Source organism: Nomascus leucogenys, chromosome 13, assembly GCF_006542625.1.
Source record: "Nomascus leucogenys isolate Asia chromosome 13, Asia_NLE_v1, whole genome shotgun sequence".
NCBI classification, from domain to species: Eukaryota; Metazoa; Chordata; class Mammalia; order Primates; family Hylobatidae; genus Nomascus; species Nomascus leucogenys.
Window position 1 is genome coordinate 71735868 of NC_044393.1, and position 23395 is coordinate 71759262.

Consider the following 23395-nt stretch of genomic DNA (forward strand, 5'->3'; position numbering starts at 1 on the left):
TTGAATTACACAGAGTTTAATAATATACTGTATGCAATACAGTGAGGACAATGAATAGAATGGCTTTCTAGGCCATGAGGATAACATTCATCCCACAAATCACACTGTCATTTAAGACACCAAACTATACTACTCTATATTTTCAACAAAACAAAAAAAAATTCTGCATAGCAATATATAAAAGATAACAATCTAAGTGAAATTAGTGATACAAGTATTACAACATTATTCTACATAGTTTCACATAAACATTGTGGAAAAAAGACTGATTAAATAACAAAAGGAAATAAAAAAGAGCCAGTACCTGAGCCCTCGCCCACAGCCGAGCACAATGGTGCAGAAATAGGGCTACCAAGTACAGACCCAAGAGACAGATTCTGGGCTTGGAAACCACCAATAAGTGAAAAGACCCGGGGTGAGCAACTTTACCACAACCTAATAATACGTTCCTCATAATACATTGGAGGCATCAATGAAAATGATTCATGTTAATAACCATAAGAGCACAGCACATGTCTCATAGAAAGTGCACAGAGAATGTTCATTATTCTTACTAGCATCCATATTAGTACTGCTTTAGCTTTACTAAATAACATCTACCTGAAAAAAATGACAGTTTTGAATATTAAAGTTTTCGTCTGTTTCATAAAATGGTGACATTAAAATCCAGACAATATGAAAAAAAGAGAGAGAACAATAGAGACATCAACTAACAGCAAAACATGGCAAAGGAGAAAAAGAGGGAGGAAGAAAAAGAAGCCATGTGAGAATTTGAGGAAAGGAAGAGAAAGAGAGAGAAGGGGGAGAAGAAATGAGATGATTTAATGAAAGGTCAACTTACCATAGGCAAAGTGTTACAAACTGAGATTTACTTTTAATCTTAATGTATTTTTGTATATCATCTTTTAACCTTCCTTTAAAACATAATTTACAGTTTATAATACTGAAATGACACAAATTGTAATAGAAGAACTAGAAAATACCTTTTAAAGTAAGTAAGTTTTATCATTCTAGGCTTTTGGGAGGATCTTTCAAAAACACTGAATAAAATTTTTTTATTATGATGGAAAGATAACACAAAGTTATTTGTTTCTTCAAACATGACAAGAACTGGGTGTAGCAGCACACATCTGTAATCCCAGCTATTCAGGAGGCTGAGATAGGAGGATTGCTTGAGGTCAGATGTTCAAGACCAGCTTGGGCAACACAGTGAGACCCAATCTCAAAAAGGGGAAAAAAAATTACAAGAAGAGACAAAATCCTGAGATGACATCTTACACTTTAAGGCAGAAAAATATTGGGGAATGGGTCGGGGTGGGTAATGACTTTCATAATAAGAAAAATCCTATAAGCTTTATCTCCCTTCTCTTCCTTATTGTCTCATAGAAGTTTCCCTTTCCCTTCAAAGAGCTAGTGCTCATTTGGTTGCTCTAAGGATTACAAAGGCCTCAGGAATAATAGGATAAAATTGTCCTTTAAAGTCTGTATTTCTTTTGTGAAATATTCATGCCATTAAACCTCCACATCCAGAGTATAAAAATCGTATTACACTTGTACCATTTTCTTCTGGAAAAGTCCAGCAAGCCTGTTAGCACAAAATCAGGTTTCAGAAATAACAGAAGAGATAATCTCTCACAAGCATTTTCCTTTCTCTCCCTCATAGCAGCACAGTTCAAAGACATTAGCTTGAAGCATCTAATTTTAAAGAGAACAAATTTGTCACATCTCACATTACAATTTTATTTGACCAAGTAAAATTGTAATGCGAGATGTGACAAATAATGTACAAAAAAGTACAGTGTTTTATAAGATGAAAACCAAGATTTTTAAAAAATTACATATAAGAAAGAATAAGTAATTGATGAATAAATTAATTTAACTTTAAATCATAAAACATGCACAAATCCCCCAGATGTCTAAATAATAAAATGCAATGGTGTGGAAATGGGCACAACTATACTGTATACACCAATAATCAGTCATCTACAGAAATTTACCAATATGTTATGTTCATATTGTTCCCATACCCTCAACTTTGATGCTTATGTGAGAATCTCAGCCTACTTGCTCCCATTTTATGGGATAAAGAGTTAGATGTGTTATATGAACTGAAGAAAAATCCTTTCAAATGTAACATAATTAATATATTACCTTTTAAAGATAAAAAGTCAAGAGAAATGTAAAATCTAGGTTGCAAACTATGAGGTTATAATTATCACTAGGTAATCAGTTCAGCATATTAAAAGTAAGAGTGTCCATCAATAACGAGTACTTTCTTTACAAGATATCTTCCACTAATTGAAGTCTAATTTGACAGAAGTTTAAGTGGGGGTTAATGTTCTTTGGGGCCAGTCATTTGGGGGTATAAATATGTCTTGCTTTACATTTTCTTAATTTGAAGATCTTGGAATTGCAAAGTACTATAATGTCAGTACATACTATTCTTAATTGCTTACATTTAAAAGCAAATATTCCTCAGCTGTTTCCAGCTACTCCAAAGGTAAGAGAGTCTTAATTCTGTATCAGAGCAGTAACGTGGAGGGCTTTACAGGGGGAATGCCAGGATGGACCATCTATATGGGTTTATTGCATTTCCCCTGGGAATGCTCCTTTTGGGCTCCCCCTGCAGATAAAACAACTTTTTTTCTTTCCTAAATGACAGTTTCTTTAGTTGAAATAAAAAGAATTTCCAACTATACAGAAGTAGAAAGGAAGCAACAGGGAAAGTCCCTGCATTACACAAACATCCCAGATGCCAGACAGGGTAGGATCACCTGAGACTATTTCTGAGAGTTGAAAAGAGCCAAAAACACCAGGCATTCAACAAAAGCATGATGCATAGAGCAGAGGCAAGTGGATATTCAAGTGCATGGTGAGGGCTCAAAACCAGCCCCAGGAATATCCAGAGGAATACTAGCACTGCAGTCCACCGTACAGAAGTGACATGTCACAGGCAGCCTTAGGAGTCTGGTCAAGCAGTGAAACCTGGTAATCTTCACAGGCCAGACAGTCACTGCCAGTTATCCTGCTGCTGCTGGTTCCTGTGAGGTCTACCCACATGTTACTCAGGGAAGGGAGCCCCACCTGCTGTGGATTTCCCATGGCCACAGTAACAACTAAATGTTGAGATACCTTGGAACAAAAATGCTATACACACAGGCTTTTAAAGCTCAAGAACATCTAAGCTCATTTTGTTAGAAAACATTTGATCCTCATAACAGGAGCTCCATCAAGAATTTAAAGGGGTGGAAATCACTGCTATGATCTATGTTTCCCCAACATTTACCTACCTGGCACTTAATGGAACATTCAAATAATGACACTTTGTGTTAATTCTTGTTCTCATTTGTCCAGAATCTGAAAGGATATTTAATAAGCACCTATTATGTGCCATTTATGGGAATGAATGATGAAAACACAAAGATGAAGGCAAACAGACTCTGGCCTTCGTGACTCGGGCTCGTGTTACAAGGAAAAGTGTGAAATGTAAACAAATACCATAGCAGTGAGAAGAGCTTCACGATGACCTTCATTTTAAGACAGAAGTCATTACCTATGTATGTTTATGATTTCCCTCAGCAATCATAGCTACATCCCCACTGTAAACAACATTGTGCTCTGGACATAAAAGGCACACATTACATATTCAAGACAGAAGATAACGATGTGCAGATATAACACAGACTTTGGAATCTAAGAGGACTGGGTTTGAATCCTGATTTCCCTACTGAAGAGCTGGGTTAATTTAGGTTCCTTTATAGCAACACAAAACCCACTTTGTGTTGCTATCAAGAAATACCTGAGACTGTGTAATTTATAGAGAAAAAAATTTATTTGGGTCATGATTCAGCTGGCTGGAAGACTGGGTGTCCAATGAGGGCCTCAGGCTGCTTCCACACCTGGTGGAAGGCAAAGGAGAGCTGGCATGTGCAGAGACTACCTGGGGAGAGAGGACACAAGAGGGCTGGAGAGTGATGCCAGGCTCATTTTAACAACCAGCTCTTGCAGGAAATAAAAGAGCAAGAACTCACTCAAGCCATTCATGAGGGATCTGCCACTATGAGCAAACACCTCTCATTTGGCCCCACCTCCAACACTGGAGATTACATTTCTACATGAGGCTTGGGGGGTCAAACATCCAAACTATCATCACACGTCGGCTAAACTTTTTGAGTATCTGTTTTCTTTTCTAAAAATAGAAACACTAATAAGTCCTGCCTCACATAATTACTCGGAAAAAGAAATCAGTAAGTAAAATAACTATCATTATATCTGGCAAATTAGAAAGCTTAGTAAATAAATGCTTGTTTTTAATTTACCTGAGCACTGCCGCTATGGTCTGAATGTATGTGTCCCCCTACAGTGTACATGTTGAAATCCCAACTCCCAAGGATGGTGGTATTAGCAGGTGGGACCTCTGCAAGATGATTAGGTCATCACTGTGTCTATGCCCTGTGTCAGTAGAGAATAATTACAGAATACTCCACAAGAATAAAATACCACATGACTGCTTAAGTAGAAACCATAGTTTTGTTTCTGAAATGAATCTCTTATCATTTTTTTATTCTCTAAAAATTCTTCCCTGAAATAAAAAATAAAATACAAAGTCCATTTCTACATATTTTAAAATCAAATGCTACTTGGAGGTTAGAAAAGAGTTTACCTCCAATTTCCCCTGTAATAACTCACAAACATTAAGCTAACCAATCAAGTAACATTTCCGATATGCTTTGGGAGAACAAAAAATGTAACTGTGGATTTTTGTTCCAATTTACTCAGGTATAAATCTATTCAGCATATCTTTCAATGAAAGCATACAGAACTTTTGGCAAAGGCAGACTTGGCATCTTTTTAACATTTTTTTTTGAAACAAGAATAACACAAACATGAGACATTATTCTAATAAAATATTATCTAGGTCCTTCGACCACAAAAATCATATGTGTTTACAAAACAGATGACATTTTGTTGCCTAGTTAGGTATTTAGTTATTTTACAACTACCATTTCTTTTTTCTTAGATTCCCTACATAAATATATTTTCTAGCAATTGTTTTGTGGGTCCTTATTTCCATAGGCAAAAGTCAGAAGTAAGCAATGTGGGTGGAAAATTTTTAATTGAAAACAAGCACAGTTGTATATTTGGTTAAATAGAAATATTCTACCTTTGCTACAAAGATGTCTTTTTTGAAAAATACCCTGGGTATTCACATAAGAGTTGGGAAAAAAGGAAAATACCCCCTGTGTTTTTTAAATGAGACTATTATAATAGCTTCGGAAACATTCAAATTCTAGCTTACATTTAAAAAGTAGTTTCTCCAAGAAACCTCAAGTGACATATAAAGGAAATTTAAATAATACATACCATTTTTGTTCATGCAAAAACATTCTGGATATGTAAGATGGAATATTAATGTTGCAATTTGTGACGGGAGATTTGGGCCACAGAAAGTGATTTGTACAATGTCACTTAGCAGATTGTATTTAATTATGTAGTGGGTGGAAATTAGGGTGACAAGTGGCTCCCAGATGCTATTAAATCCATTCAGACTCATTTAACTTTCTCATGTATTAATACTAGCAGGCCAGTCAGTGAATATCTATAGTTTTATAGGCATAACTCATTTTGGTAAAAAAGTGTCCTCCCTATAGAAGAAGTACTCTTACTGATACTTCATTAATAGGTTCAAGATAATACTGTTGTCAGTTATTGGAGGTTAAATGCTTCATCAAATAAACGTTAGTTACAGAACCAGATACTGAGGATACGATGTTGAATAAGACCTGCCTTCTGTCTTCAGTGAGCTCATCGTTTTTGAGGGGGAGCAGACAAAAAGAGAGACAACTAGAGCAAACAGTGAGAGTTCTGGGGACTGAGAACATATAGGGTATTACTGAAGCCCTCTGGGGAAGGAGGGAAGCAAGGGCTCAGGGAAGCCCTCACAGAGAAAAGCATCCTAAACTGGAGCCTTCAAGGAAAAGTAAAGGGAAAGTAGTTAGGTGCAGAATGAAAGGAAGGCAGGCCGTGTGCAAGGATAGTGTTCTTCCCAGGAATGGGACCTGCTCCTGGTAGGGACAACATTAAAAAATGTGTGGACACAGGCCATGGAAGTTCAATAACTCCAGATGCAGGGGATAGCTCAACTGATAAAAACAGCTCCCTCCAAAATGCAACAGAATTCCTGCTTGAAAATACTACAGAGCATAGAATCTAAGCCAGAGATGCAAGAGATGCAGAGGTAAGTGGAAGTCAAACCAGACAGAGGCTCCTGAAATAAACCTAGCCAAGGGCCCAAACCAAGGGGCAGGCAAGGATGATGTGGTAAGAAAGATTTGCTGGATATTAAGAAGGCAGAATCAACAGAATTTACATATAGAAATCAAAAAAGAGGAAGAAATAATAAATGCCCAAGTCTCTGGCTAAGGAATCCCTACAGCTAGAAATACCACATACTGAGTTGATAAACAGAAAAGGAGGAGAGTGTTTAAAGGTGAAATATAAATGTTTCTATTTTTAATGTGTTGAGTAAGGTATCCATGTGAAGAGATCCCCAGAGGAGAAGGCTGCCTAGTATTAATCTGGATAACTAAAAAGCAGATTTTGTCAAATGTAGAATTTATTTTAGTAACAGTTTTCTTTCTAAACTTGAAAGCTATTTCTTTGTATTCTTTCACAGGTTTAGGCCCTTTGTCAAAGTGTATTTCAGATAGACAATGTTACATACAATATGAAATATATGTACATATAGGATACAGTATATACTATATTCTGTTACCTTAACATTTATATTTCACCTATAAACACACTCCTCCTTTTCTGTTTATCATCTCAGTACCTATACTGTTTCCTGTCTAATTAAAGGCAGTGATTATATTTTACTGTGAAATTCTTGCTCATCCATGCCATATGGATAAATATTCCTAGATCAGATTATCTTCCTTGTAATATATCTTAATTCACATAAGTGGTGCTATAAAACTGTGAACTATTTTGATCAACTTAAAAGAATTTGCTGTTTGACAATTACATCTTCAGATTGGTTTTAAGAAAAGGATGGCTATAAAAATGGATGGACACTTTTCATCCAGGCCGTCAGAAGCTACATGATGGAAAGAAAACAAAGCAAACAACGCATGCAGTAGTTAATCAAGGAATTAGCCTCTTTGCAAACAGAAAGAGCAGCTCCATGGAGTCACAGCAAAAAAGCTAAGCTGAGATTGGTGTAAACAAGTTTCTCTTTCTAAAGATCCCACTAACTGTGGGAAAACAGCAAAGGTCACTGGCTACGTTGGGGACCTTCTCTGAAAAAAATGAGCCATGAAACAGTCACAGATATGCCCAAGAAAATATTAATGATGAAATTTTAATGTAATCACCAATCTGTCTGATTATAGGGGAAACAAGTCCATCTGTTAGTAAGTCTCATCACAAAAGTGACTAATCACATTAAGTCCACAAACTTGCTCTGAGCCTTCTAGAAATACTGTTACTTCTGTAATTTTAATGAGTTTGCCACAGCAGAAATCAAGACCCCTGCTCTAAGCAATTTATAATTCTATTCCCACTATTAGTAGGTTATATGCTTAGCAAAAAGCTCAAATAAACAGTAAAGTCCAACAAAAACTTGTTATGACATGAGTTTGTTTACAGCTGAACTTAAAATAACTTATGTCTGTTTGGGTCATATTTACCAAAAGTTTCATTTAATAAAGAACTAATGAGCCTCTCCCAGATGTTGGTTCAGTGGCCTTCACCCAGAATCCAGTATTTGCAGAGAGAGAACATGAGAATGAGGCAACTTGAAACACTGCTCACATGTAAAACAAATAATTGGATGTGAACATTTTGGGTTTTCAGAGGGAACCAACAGCTAAAGTTATTTAATATTAATGTAGATGTTGACATTTAGCTACTGATTTTAACAAAAATAATGCACCACTTTAGAAACACAGTTTTTTAAATGTGGATAATGATAGGCTAAGTTTTTACATCATTAGAATCATATTCATAGTGCATAAATATTGTTTCACTTTTTTTTTTCCTAGACATCTACCATACTTGAAAGTGAAGTAATACAGGGCATAAAAGATGTAGATTTCATCTCTACCATTTTGGCAGAAATATATAAAATTCATGATTTTTTTCACATTCAAATATTAAAATTTTTGAAGATTCTTATGAGAATTTGCCAAATTCAATATGATCCAAGTGCTGCCATCTGCCAGCAAAGCTATATTATGGCAAAAAAGGAAAGTTAAATATTAGAACACAGTGAGAATTTCACAGACTTGCTTCAGGTAAAATTTGCTATTTTATAAGCAAAAAGACTTCACATCTTCGCCAACCAGATCCATCTTGCATTTTATGTAATAAGGAAATCTGAGCCAGGAACACAAAAGTGTTACTTGTCTAAAAATTGACTAATTCTTCATTTTTATTTTTTAGCCACACTTCACCACCACTGCAATTTCTCTGGTGGTCTTAAGTCAATGAAATTCTGGGAACAAAATAAATTAAAAATAGGATCATCTTCTCTTCCTTAAAAAACATTTCTTTAAATAATGTTACATGAATATCTTTGCAGCAATGTTTCTAGAGCCTATAATTTTAATTTGGAAGATGTATAAGTGCAAAAAAACGCCCCAAATCCTAAGTTTACATAGATGTATTCTTCCCAGGAAAACAAAACAAAACTTAAGAAAAAATATTGCTGTTATCATCCAGGTCCCAGAGTTCCTATACTTAGAAAATTTTCTTCAAATTTCAAAGAGAAGGAGAAACTACTGTGGACAATAGCTCTCATGCTGCAAAAGTTACCTGATAATTGTCAGTACTTCAGGAGATTTAAGTCTCCCTTTTAAACAGGAAGGCTTAGAAATTATGATTTTAAAAAACTGTATTAATTTAAAAACATTCAGCTTGCCATTAACCTTACTAAATAACTTACTAACAAAAAAATGTATAAGTAAAAGGAGAAAAATCACTGTCATGGATATATAAATAATAGTGTCTCAGTAAGGAAAAATGTTACTTAGGTGGTTTGAGCTAAAAGTTTCCGTTAAAGCAGGAGAACCTGTAGCAGATTCATATACATATAAAATAATTACATAATGCATAGATCAGAATCATGGCCAAATTAAGGAAAAAAAGAAAGTTTATTTTTTTCATATGGGAATTACCTCATTTGAATGTGTGAGATGGGAGGTGTAGGGCATACATTTAAAAATACATTTCACTTGCAAAGAATGTCAATCTTCATCTTACGACCATTGCAATTATATTGCATACACAACTCCATAACTAAAAAATCTCTATATAATGTGTATGTACAGAAACACACTATGGAAGCTAAAAAATGAACATTTTTTCCTCTGAAGCTATACATAAGTCACTAGCATGAATATAAAAATGGAAATATATTGTATTGACTTTGTGCTAATGAAAAAGAGAGGGTTCTGAGATCAATGTGGGTACAAAACCTTCAAGTTGAACTGGTCTTGAAATATCAATCAGAGTTCCTAGGCAGAGAAAGATCAGGGAGGCACCATGTGTACATACAAAGGCATGAGACAGTATGGCATTTTTGGCTCCCACTCTGCTTGGATCTCCAGTTCACCGAGGTCATCTGAATACTCCGATTCACAGAAACAACTTCCTCTATTCTCTTCTTACCACTGAGGACTTACAAAGTGTTCCAAGATATTTTTAGGAACTCTTTCAGATTTCCCTGTATCTGAAATAATAGCAATAATATAAGGTTGGATTTAATTTAAGATTATCCTTTCTTCTGCTAATCCAGGTGTCAGTTACAGAGGAAGATCCCAGCTTCACCTTACTTCCATAACTCCATAACAGGTAATAGCAAGTGCTCTTCATGTAATGTATTAACATGGTGCCAATATGGAAGACACGGCTGCAAAATTACTGTCAACAACTGCAGGCTATTATGCTGCACAACACTAGAGATCCTTTGACAGTTGCACTTGAGCACAGCAGATATAAATCTTCAATGACATCAACTGAGACACAAAACCAATGTTGATAGAGAATATATGACAGCCAACGAGTCTTTTCCCTTCATAACTGACACTTAGGCATTATTCATTTTGAAAACTATCTCCATTTGATTGTAGCTAACTCTCAAAATCTTAAAAAAAAAAAGATTATAAAGTGCTTACCAAATAAATATTTTATGACACTACAAACACCCAAGCCAAAAATCTCAGAAAGGACTTGGGAAACAACAGCACATTCCACTTCATAAAATAACGTTTGCTGTTTGGTACTGTTAAAGGCACTCAATCCTTTATTAAGTGTGAAACTCCTCCTGTAAATTTCCTGGACTTAAAAACAGGATGCTAAAAGAAGAGATTTAAAGAAAGTAGAGAAATGAATACATGAGCAGAAAAATAAAGAAAAAAAACACTCAAAGCAAAGGCTAAAAGAAAAGATAGTGAATATATGGGCAGAGGTACCTGCAGAATATAATGATTGGGTGTTCCTACCTATATTACCCCAATTAACTCACAAAATAGTCCTCGAAATAGGTACCACTGTTTCCTTCATACCAATGAAGAAACAGACTCAAACAGATATAAATAGCCATAGTAACACAGCTAATCTGTGGCAAAGCTAGGATTTACACTCTGCAATGTCTCAATCTTTCTCTTAAAACCATGTTGTACTGATAAATACCCACTATAATCCCGTCGTTAACATTTTAAAAACTAGAAATTTTGAATTCTTGAAAAATTCTACTACTGTATGATCTTTATATGTAGAATCTAAAAAAGTTAAACTCATAGGAATGAAGAGTAGGACAGTGGTTGCCAGAGGCTGAAGGTGAGGGAAATGAGATGTTGATCAAAGAGTACACATTTTCAGCTATAAGACAAACAAGTTCTAGGAACTCTGTACAACATGGGGGATGATGGATATAGTAACTTGATTGTAATAATCATTATGCAATATATACATATGTCAAATAATCATGTTGGACACCTTGAATACAATCTTTATTTGTTAAGTAAATAATTTTAAAATTTTACAACACAAAAATTCTACTTCCTTATCTTTCATTCAATGTATTTCTGTTTTTAAATATTATGAATTCTGGTAATTTTTCAAAGCACGAACTTACTTACCAATTCATACCAAGAGCTATGCAACTAGGTTTCTTAAAATGCTTTCCTAACTTATGGATATCACCATTGTTATTCATTCACAGATTGCTGAAGATCTTGACAAATCTTTTACATGTGCTATCTCCATTTGCTCTCTACAGCAACACTCTCAAGTAGTTATTAATGTGCTTGTGTCCCAACAGAAGATTTGTACTTTAATGACCCCTTAGAAACCCTGCCCTGTGTAAAGATCTGCACCAGCGGCACTGAGGGTGGACCAGCCCCGGGCATATCTCCTGGACTGCTGAACAGAGCTCTAGATTTAAGAGTTGCAGCATCTTAGAATAAAGGCATTTCTTCTGACTGTATGTTGCATGTGAGGTATGACAACACCAAAGTCTTTAGATTTCAGGACTTAGTTCAGGCTCAAATAAATGGCATCTCCTAGAAAAGCAACCCTTCAAACCTTTCCTCATGTACTTCCCACAATAATTCTGAAAAATTTACCTTCTTCACACATTTTTAAGTGGACACCTAGAAATTTTTAATACAAAGAGTTGCAATGAATATAATTTCTGGTGCATTTGAAACATTGACATTTAACATAAAACTGTGGTGTCACTCTTAAGTAAATACAATGGAATCTAACTACAGTTCTGCATTGCTTAACGATGTGGATAGGCTCTGAGAAATGCATCCTTAGGCGATTTTGTGCTTGCTCATGTGAACATCATACAGTGTGAAAATCACAGAGTGTACTTATACAAACCTAGGCAGTACGGCCTACCACAAACCTAGGCTATTTGGTATAGCCAATTGCTCCTGGGCTACAAACCTGTATAGCATGTATTGTCCCGAATACTGTAGACAACTGTAACACAAAGGTAAGTATGTGTATTTCTAAACATATTTAAACATAGAAAAGGTACAGTGAAAATATGGTATAAACAATACAAATGGTAAACATGTATAGGGCACTTACCATGAAAGGAACTTGCAGGACGGGAAGTTGCTCTAGATGAGTCAGTGAGTAAGTGGTGAGTAAATGTGAAGGCCTAGGACACTACTGCACACTACTATAGACTTTATAAAAACTGAACACTTAGGCTACACTGAATTAGTAAAAAAGATTAAGTAACTGTACTACAATGTTACGACGGCTATGATGTCACTAAGAGATAGGAATTTTTCGGCTCCATTATCAACTTATTGGACTGGTCATTCATATATGCAGTCCATCATTGACCAAAACATCATTATGCAGTGTATGACTATTTTGTAGCAATATGATCCTACCACTGATGAAAAATACCTGCAAACTCTTTACAGAAATTTACAATATTTCTTTTTTCATTGAACTCCTTACTTTGACTTCATTTCCCCCAGAAACTTAGAATTGTTTTCTACTGTAATATATGTTAATGCCTGAATATTAATGAACTTATCAAAATTACCTATGCCAAACTTATATATATTTTTTCTCTGATCCTAAGGATCTAGTCTCAAAAATCACTGAATTGAGTTTTTATTAGACAGTAATGCTCAAGTGATCCAAAACAAATATATCACACAAATGTGCATTTATAATACACACAAAAAATAAATTTATTAGATATGCATCTCAATGAAATGGATAGTGTTATTTCTTCCAATTAGTTCATGTATCCATAGATTGAAACAGAGTTCAGCATTAATTTTAATCTAGGATTTTTTTTTCTGTTGTAAGCTCTAAGAAAATAAGTAGATGGGAGCATTATTATAGCAATGTCCATTAATTTAATTCTTGCCTATTTAAATGTCCCCAAACCACACAGTGATTAATAAGCAAAAACTCTTTTTCAATTATTTATCAGTTGAATACTTGCATAAATTATTTGCCAACTTTACTGAAAGTAAAATACAAGCCATCTAATTTGCAGAAGAATTTATTACATCATCAATCAATCACTTCCTCAAAACCAATGGCAATATTACACATTTGCCTTTTGAACTGTACCCTGGAGGTTTTTCCACTCTGGGACAAGAATCACCACTGTTAAAACCTGAGTTAAGTGAGAGTTGTACCTTTCTTTTGTAAAGTGGGAGAAGGATGACTGTGAAAGGGAGGCTGAGAATGAGACTGAGCAGAAGACCTTTAGGAAAGGGTACTTACAGAATTAGAGGGTTCCTACTCAGTCCTATTAAAAATATACATGTGCCTATGTATCCCTGGGGAAATTGTCTTGCTTATCCAGGTAGTCTCATAGTTTGAAAAACATCATCCCAGTTAGGGTAGCAAAAGTCTGGAAGTGACCATAGAACTAGGGCCTAAATTGAACACACACAGGAAAAAGAATTGGCCCTTTATGGTGAATATCTTTTACATGGAACTTCTAGAAAAATTGGAGCTTGGGGTAGGAGAATGAGGACTGGACTTTCTAACAATCTGGGCAGATGCTGGGCCAAGTGTCATAGTCTGAGACTGACTGAGAGGCTTTTTTTAATACTCTAAATAGTAGAAAAAGTAGTATGATTAGAGTACTGAGTGCCTACTGAGCCATACTATTGTGGCTGGTGCTAATGGGGAAAAAGAAGGTATAATACACAGCCCTTGTCTTCAAGGATCTTCCACCTTATTTGAGCCATCTGTTAAGGAAATGAAATTTAAGCAGAAAGAGGATACACAGTCTATATTATTAAATCAGTAGCCCAGGGGGAGAGGAAAGAGGGCAGCCATAGGATGTATAATTTGGCGAGGGAATGTTGTGATGTTAGAAGTCCCTGGCAGTGGGAGAACTGCTAAGAATTCATCGGAGAAGAGTTACATGTGGACACTTGCTATGACAAAGGGCATTTGCTAACCAAGAGAGAACTACAAAAGCACCTACATACATAGACATTTCACGCCTTCTTCCCCTTCCTCCCAACTGCAATCCTAAACAAATGTTGTAGAAAGATTAGACGAGCAGGAAAAGCAAGAGTGGATAAAAGGGACTAAAGTCCCTTTTTCCCACTACAGGTTTCTGAGTGATTTAGAAGGAAAGAAAAAAGGTTTTGAAATGTGTAAGTCTTGGTTTAAACTGTTCTGAAAAATTTAGTACCTGAACATGTTATTTAATACCCAAAATAACCAGAAAAGGTATGGTATTTGCAAAGATGTCTTCAAGGATGGTATGAGAGAGAGATCCTAGAGTACCTGAGGATTGTGCTGTGTTAAGAATTAAGCTTCCTATTTAAGCCCTTCCAAATTTAGACCACTCAATAATTTGTTACATAAACCAAATCAAGTAATAACGATAACTATAAAAGACCGTTCCGAAAAAACTGTCACAGTATATAAGGGGACGTGATTTCAAGCTGTAAATCCACAACAAATACTACTAATCATAATTCCATAAACTTTCTCCCAAATTTTCTCATGCTGTTTTTCACTGGAGCTCATGAACGCTCTTCAGCTAACATCTGGAATCTAAATCCATCATATTTTCTTATTAATTCAGATGCCTCTAATTTTAAAGATCCTCAGACTGCTCCCTTTATTGTAAATAAATTCTCAATGAATGTAAATTTCTGTATTTGGCTAATGCTTGTCTCTTTAGGCTTCATTTTGTTCTGCACCAACAGTATCAGTCTTAGAGAAATGTTACTTCTAGTGAATTTATTTATATAAAAAGAAGCAATCTGTCATGATTTTGAAGATGGAAATGAGAGGAGAGAAAACTTTTGTGTGGTTTGAGTGTTTTGCCTTTGGTTCATTAAAAATAGGCACAGTTGGCTGACCGCAGTGGCTCACACCTGTAATCCCAGCATTTTGGGAGGGCAAGGTCAGTGGATCACGAGGTCAAGAGATTGAGACCATCCTGGCCAACACAGTGAAACCCTGACTCTACTAAAACTACAAAAATTAGCTGGGTGTGGTGGTGCACGCCTGTAGTCCCAGCTACTCAGGAGGCTGGGGCAGAGAATTGCTTGAGCCCGGGAGGTGGAGATTGCAGTGAGTTGCGAGTGCACCATTGCACTCCAGCTGGTGACAGAGCAAGACTCTGTCTAAAAAAAAAAAAAAAAAAAAAAAAAAGAAGGCACAGTTTTTGATAGATCATATAAAAATGTAGCATATTTTATCTCTAGTCTGTAAGAATAGCTGACTAATGAATTATACTTCAAAAATAATTCTGACATTACTGAATTAAAATGGAAACTAATATGCTTTTAAAAAGCACGGTTAGATTATCTTGGTTTATATGCAGTCTGTATTTAATCTCTCTTAAACATTGTCTCAGTACCTTGCCATTCTGATAAGCATTCCATTTGTAGCTGCAATGTTCTTTCAATAGTTTGACAGATATTACAATTCTGGTTAAGAATTTAAAGTTTCCAGAAGTTGGTACTGGAGACTGTATTTCCCATCATTTTCATGAGGCAAAAGGATGTTCTATCATAATATCCATAAATATATTTCTCTAACGACACACAATTCATTAGTTTTTCTTATTGCTTCTTGTCTTTTATTAATTTCAGGGGATGGGCAGTAGAGACCCATTAATCTTCAAATGCTTTTAATAAAACAGCACTATGGGATGAAGGAGAGACAGAGAGGGTGGCAAAAACACGGTGTGGCTTCCTGGTGTTTTTGTTTTTTTCTCTAACAAATGTTACTGATATTTAATTCCCTACTGTGATTATCAGTGCACTTATATTTTATTGTGGTACTGCACTGGACACTTAAAAATTTGTTAAGAGGTTAGATTTCAAGGCTGGGTATGGTGGCTCACACCTGTAACCCCAGCACTTTGGGAGGCTGAGGTGGGAGGATTGCTTGAGGCCAGGAATTTGAGACAAGCCTTAGCAAGACTTCATCTCTACAAAAAAATGACAAAATTAAAAAAGAGATTAGATATCATGCTAAATGTTTTTCCCTATTTGTTTTTAATAATGAATTTCCAATTTTCCTGGCACCAAGATCTATCTTCACCTTCCATACAGTATTACTAGCTCCTGTGTTTGTTTAGGCACTCAAAGGATACTTAACACTTGGAGGGAATAAAAGACTAGTACATATAAGGAAATTTAGGACTACTATATGAAAATAACAAATCTTGTTCTCCCTTCACCACCCCACAGCTGGTCATCCCTCCTACTATCCCTCCATTTCCTTTTAAGTGGTATCATTAAGGGTATGGGCTAACATTAAAATAAATGAAATGTCTGGAAAGGGTAAAACGCTATAAAAGTGTAGAAACAATTCCTCTGTATCTCATTCATACAAAACTTTTCCTGGTTTACTAAGAGACTATGAAACAATGACTTAAAAATCCATAAATAACAGGAATTTTCTCCATAACCGAAAAATATAGTTTATCCACACTCCCTTCCCTATTTTACAAAACAAAAATTAAAATGAAACTTTCACAAATTACATTGCCTCACCGTTACTCTTTGTAAATCAAACTTGTCTATCAATACCATGTTTATTAGACCCCAGGTCCTATATTCTAGGTTATGTACCAACCTCACACGCTGTTTCCCCCTAATTGCTGGCAGGAAATCAGAACTACAGGAATGAAATAGGTAATGGCCAGAAATCTTGATTAAGTGTATTGGAAATATGGACTAAATAAGGCACTTTAATTAGTATCAGACAGAAGGATGAATTTATCTCCAACAAAGCACAAACTGTTGAAGCATTAAAATTTGGAAAACGTGTCTGAGACATAATTCACTATGATGATGGAGGAGACGAATCTCTTCCCTGTCGTGCAAGATGAGTTCAGGATGAAAGTAATGACACTGTGACACTGCTAAAAAGCTGCAGTTGGTTAGCATTCATGAGATACATTTTTAAGGTAATCTGTCCCTGGGATACCATGATAAATACAAATCTCTTAATTTATTTAAAAAGTTAACTCGGTGTTCATGGGGAAACACAGAAAGGCTATTTTAAATTAAAGGCTGTTTTAAATTAGACAAATTTCCTTATAGAAAGAGTAATAAAAAAAAGAGCACTGGGGGCTTATTATAATGCTTCCTCTCAGGTTTCTAAGTATTTTAGTTCACTTATATTGTTCATGCACTTGTTCCCCAGTATCAGAAGCCCTTTCAAATACATTATGAATATACTGAAAATTAAATAACAGCCCATGAAACTTTTACTATTTGTAAAAAAAGTGTTAAAATAACATAACTTCAGATAAAAGTTAATTGATCTCATGAACCAAATATTTAAGTATCAATTAAATATAAGATTTTGTAGAAACTATGATAAGCAAAAAAAAAAAAAAAATCCAGATACAAAGACTACATATTGCATGATTCCATTTTTACAAACTATCCAGGAAAAGTAAAATTACAGAGCCTGAAAATAGATGAGTGGTTTCCTGGAACTGAGAGTGGGAGCAGGAATAGACTGCAAATGGCCATGACAGAACTTTCTGAAGTGATATGTTTAAAAATTGAATTTTGATGATAGCTGCACAAATGTATAAATTTACTAAAAATCATCTAATCTACAATAGATGAATTTTATTTTATACCTAAATAAAACAGAGAAGATTATGTGGGGAAAAAAAACCATGGCATTGAGATTATTAGAGAAGTTGCACTCCCTCAAAATCTCATGGATTAGTAGGGTAAACTTAATAAAATAATCTAAGGACCATGAAAGAGCTTCCCAACAAGTGGTGGTACACTAGTGTTCTTCCACTGGGTTTCAGGACTGACAAGACTTCAATTCTCTCGGCCATTGGAGTGACATGGTAGGACCTGGGGCTTGTATTCCCTGCAGCTAAGAACCTTCTTCCATTGACTCTATTTACTATAGAAACAAAATATTTTGCTGATCAAAGGCACCTTGATGAATGAAAATGAAGAGAGATCGTATCATTACTTACAAATGCAACTAAAGCAATGCTTAAAGGGAAATTTATAGCTGCAATTGCCTATTTTAAGAAAAAAGAAAGATCTCAAATCAAAAGCCTAACCTTTCACCTAACACACTGTAAAAGTGAAGGCAAACTAAACCTAAAATAGAAGGAAGTAAATAGTGCAGAATGAAGATAAAATAGAGAACAGAAAAATAGGAAAGAGTCCAAGAAATCATCCTAGAAATGTTATTTAAAATAGTCTTTTAATGAACAAACTTTTAGTTAGATGGGCTAAGAAAAAAGAAAGGATATTCAAATTACTAGAATCAGAAATGGAAGAGAGGACATTATTACTGACCTTATAGAAACTAAAAATAATTACAAAATCTATGATCAAATGTGTAACAATAAATTAGAGAACTTGGATGAACTGAAAAATTAATGGCATTAACTTTTAATGGCAAAAAACACATTTTGCACCAACCTAATAGAAAAACACAAAATGACTCAAAAGAAAGACAATGAATAGATCTATAATATGAGATCAAATTAATAATCAGAGAATTACTACCAAAGAAAAGCTCAGTCTCAGATGGCTCCACTGGTGAATTCTACCAAATGCTTTTAAAAAATACAAATTCTTCATACCTTTGAAAAAAATTGAATGGTCCACTTAAAACTTATTCTACAAGGCCACTATCACCCTGATAACAGAATCAGAGATATCACACAAAAAATTACAAGGACAATATCTCTTCTGAATATAGAGGCCAAAAACTTCAACAAAGCACTAGAAAACCAAATCCAGTAACAAATTTTAAAAATCCTATATTATGACAAAGTGGGAATTGTGCAAGGAATGCAAGGTTCATTTAACAGCTGAAAATCAAATAATGTATTACATCATATCAAGAGAATAAAAGACAAAATCCATAGGATCATCTCAATAGATGTAGGAAAAGCATTTGACAAAATCAAACACCCTTTCATTATAAAAACAGTCAATAAACTAAGAATAGAAATGAACTTCCTTAAACTACTAAGAGTTTCTATTAAGAATTCATAGCTAAAATCAGATTTAATTATAAAGGATTATATGCTTCCCCTCTATGATCAGAAACAACACCAACATGCCTTTTCTTACCACTTATAGTCAACATTGAACTGGAGACAATTAGTCAAAAAAAATAAATAATGGAAATCTAAATTAGGAAAAAGTTAAACTATCAGTATTTGCAGATGACATGGTCTTATACATAGAAAAGTCTACAAAATCCACTAAAAATTTTAGAGTTAATAAGCAAGCTCAGTAAGGTCGATTGATGCATATAAAATCTATATACAAAAATAATTATATATCTAATAACTTGAATGATTTAAAGATAAAATTAAGAAAACAATTCAACTCAAAATAGCATAGAAAAGAATAAAATAATAGAAATACATGTAACAAAAAAATAAAACTTTTACTTTGAAAGCTACAAGACATTGTTGAAAGGGAAATTGAAGGTCTAAATACATAGAAAGACATCCCATATGTGTGGATCAGAAGACTTAATATTGTTAAGATGGCAGTATGCTCCAAATTGACCTATAGTTACAACATAATCCCTACTGGAATCTCAGCTGGTAATCTTTGCATAATCTTTACAAAAGTTGATAAACTGTTCCTAAAATTCATATCAAATTTCAGAATAGCCAAAACAATCTTGAAAAGCAACACAGGTGAAGGCCTTGCACTCCTGATTTCAAAAGTTACTGCAATGGTAGAGCAATGGTAATCCAGAAAGTGTGGTAGTGGCATAAGAATAGACATATAGATTGGTAAAACAGAATTGAGAGTCCAGAAACAAATTCATGTGTCTATGGTCAACTGATTTTCAAAAAGGATGCAAAGAACATTTAATAAGGAAAGAATAGGTTTTTCAACAAATGGTGTTGGGACAACTGAATAGTTCCAAGAAAAAGAAGGAAGCTGGACCCTTACATTACACCATACATAAAAATCAACCTAAAATGGATCAGTGACCTAAATATAAAACTATGAAAGTCTTAGGAGAAAGCATAGAGCTAAATCTTAGTGACCTTAGGTTTGGCAATGAATTCTTAGTGGTGACAACAAAAGCACAAGCAACAAAGAAAAAAATAAACTGGACTTCATCAAAATTTTGTATTTCAAAATACAAATCAAGAAAGTGAAAAAATTCACAGAATGAGAGAAAAGATTTGCAAATCACATATATGATATGGGCCTAGTATCCAAAATAGAGGAACTCTTAAAACTTGAGAAAACAAAAATGGGCAAAGCACTTGAATAAACTTGATATATGGCACTTGATACTGGCATTGCACGTCAGGCAGGAAAAATGTAACGGTGCTAGGACATTTAGCTTTCCATATGAAATATATATATATGGAAAATATTTATGCCATATATAAGTGGCAGCTTGTATAAGTATACTCTATGATGTTCAACAAACCACCTAATGACACGTTTCTCAGAATGTATCCCTGCTGTTAAGTAATACATGACTGTATATAATTCTATTTATATGAAATGTCCAGAACAGATAAATCTATAAGAGACAGAAAGTAAATCAGTGGTTGGTTAAGGCTGGATTGGTTAGGGGTTGATAGCTAAAGGGTACAGTTTTTTTTTTTTTGAGATGATGAGCATATTCAAAAATGGATAGTGGTGATGATTACACAATTCTGTGAATATACTAATATATTGCCACCAAATATATACCGTGACTAGGTCACAAAAGTAAGTTTAGTCGACTGAATTAATAATTCCTCTTGAATGCTTACTAAGTACTCAGATATAAGACTAAATAGGATAAGATGTTTTGCCCTTTTCTCAAGACGAAATACATTGCAAAATAAACAGATAATTAACACAGTCCAAAAATTAAAAAGTGGTCAGCCAGAAAATGTACACCTTCCACTGGGTTAAAGGGAAGGATTATTCTCAGTAATGGTTAAGTTGAGATTCTCAATGCCAAAAATCAGCTATACAAAGATACGAGGGAAGATGACTACAAGCAGAGGGGAAAGCAAGTGTGACACTGAGAATGGGTGGATAAGTGTTTGAGGGACTGCCTGAAGTCCAGGGCGGATGAATTGCAGAAGATCGGGGGAACAGAGGGAGAAGGCGAGATCCTGGAGGTCATGAGAGATTGGTCAAGGGCAGGCCTGTAGGGATTTGTAGGTTAGGATGAGAAGCTTCGACTTGTTTCTTTTCAAACCCCTAATACTCTGTGTACCTCTCTTCTGTTACACATAACCCTCTGTATCTCCCTATCCTGCCTGCTCTAAAGAAAATGGACATTTCTCATATATCTTCAGTGCCTATTTGGGATCTCAACAGAGGTTTCCTGAATGACAGGTCACATATTGGTATTATAAGGCAAAATCCTAAATCCTATAAGATATTTAGAATAAAGATTAAATAGAAGAAAAAAAATGTTTTCTAAAGGTAATGTACAAATGAAGGCCAAGCAAATTGCATCTGAATTCCTCAGGCCAACCTGGCTGTTTCTGCTAGAGACCATGATGGTTCCCCAAGTTTGAATGAATTAAAGCGAACATCTTACTAATTTAATTAACTCATTGCCAGAATCTGAAACATCAAACTGCTGGCAAAAAGCAGCTTTATGCTCTGAATATTGTGTGGTAGTCCTACATTAACTGCTTCTCTAGCCTGCTCACTAAGTATTCCAAGTCATTGTGCAGAATCATGGTATCTACTGATACATCACCAAAAACTGTAACAGACAAAAATGGAAAGGCTATTAGAATTCTCGCAACCGAAACAGGATTATGTATTACCTTTCAAATAACACATGATGATAAAATTTGCTTTCCTTGGAAATGACTTATAAATGTTTTATTGCCTAATGATTAGCTTTGCATTTGCATGTTGGATTTTCTGTTTGTACTACACAGGGATTCTGCCAAAATTCTAATGATAACATCAGTATCCAGAAAGGCAGACACTAGTTCTAACACATTTGAGACAAAGCTAGCCAAATAGCAGTTTTAGAGTGTAATACCACACATTTATGCACATAAATAGAGCATGTTTCTTTGGGAGGACTAAAAAAACAAACAACAATAATACACTTTTTTCAACTGGCTTACTGTGGCCTAGAGGCTTCAGCCTGGTCTGTCTGCAGTTTTTCTCCTTCCACTTCCATTGTACAGTAAACAATTCGATTGGGAGCAACTGACTTCAGGCCTTGCACTTCCATTATGACAATCTAAAGATAAAATGATTTTAAAATAATGCATCAAGTTGATAACATTTAGCAATATACATAAATAGCAGCATGAACTGTAATAAGGAAGACTGACAAAACTGAAAAAAAATTGTTTTTTGTTAACATCACTGGTATTTTATATTCTTTATAATCCAACTCTATTCATAGAAGGTATAGTAAATAACATTTTTAGGAAATCTGGTAACTGAAAATATATCTGCTGCCAGATGCAAATAAAAGTAAGGTCAAAGGTCATAAATATAAGCCATAATGAATTAAATGAAATTTAAACTCAGATCCTTAACAAATTAAGGCAAGTCTGCATGAAGTTAAGCAGAATCACAAATGAAAATTCAGTGCAGATGATAACAGCAGTACATGATAAGTACCATATAAAGTAATATAGTATATATTATTGGTAAACATTGATACCATCATACCAACTCACTGATACCAATATGTGATATCAGAAATTTTCTATATTCACTTATTTGAGATTACTATTACTGTCTGTAAAAGAGTTTAATTTATGGACTGTGTCTTATTAAATAGAAAATTATAATTTGTCACTGAACATCTTAATACTAACTTGTAAGAAAAAATAATTTTTCTATCCATTAAAGATATGTACTAATTTAATTCAGTACACTGGAAAAGGGTGGAAAAACTGATATTGCCTTATATATTTATAACTCCTGGGAGAAAGGACAACATATATTTTTTATGTGTGCTTTTTAATGTTTGTCGAAGAGGCTGCCAATCTTAAAACACTGTAACCTATCATTCTTATTGGATGTATGTATCAAATATGAATATTATTTACCATAACATTTTCAATGAAAAGTTGCATCATGAACTCTTCTAAATTCTCAAAACTTAATTTATAAAATAGATTAAAATGTATTTTTACATATGTACACTGATTTCTTCATTGATCCCATGTTGTATTTGCACAAACAATAATAAAATTCATGTTATGCAGCTACCAAAACATCTATCACAAACATAATCTGTATCAGTTACTGATCATGTAATACTTTATTACAGTCATCACAATTTTTAGAGTCGTGATAAGAATTTTGATCCAAAAGGGCTCAAAAAACAAACCATCTTAAAAGTGTTCTTCCTTTCAGCTCTGTTACAAGAGAAGGGTCATGTTTGTAAATATGAA

At 34.6% G+C, this 23395-nt stretch overlaps 1 protein-coding gene across 10 annotated transcripts in view; it reads right to left on the minus strand.

Moving 5' to 3' along the window:
• Positions 1 to 23395, minus strand: part of CADPS2 (calcium dependent secretion activator 2) — a 564312-nt gene that overhangs the window by 278901 nt on the left and 262016 nt on the right. For all 10 annotated transcript variants that reach the window (XM_030826808.1, XM_030826805.1, XM_030826801.1 and 7 more), the window contains exon 6: positions 22106 to 22224. In XM_030826808.1, the coding sequence (XP_030682668.1) occupies positions 22106 to 22224 (119 nt within the window). The remainder of the gene's footprint in view (positions 1 to 22105; positions 22225 to 23395) is intronic.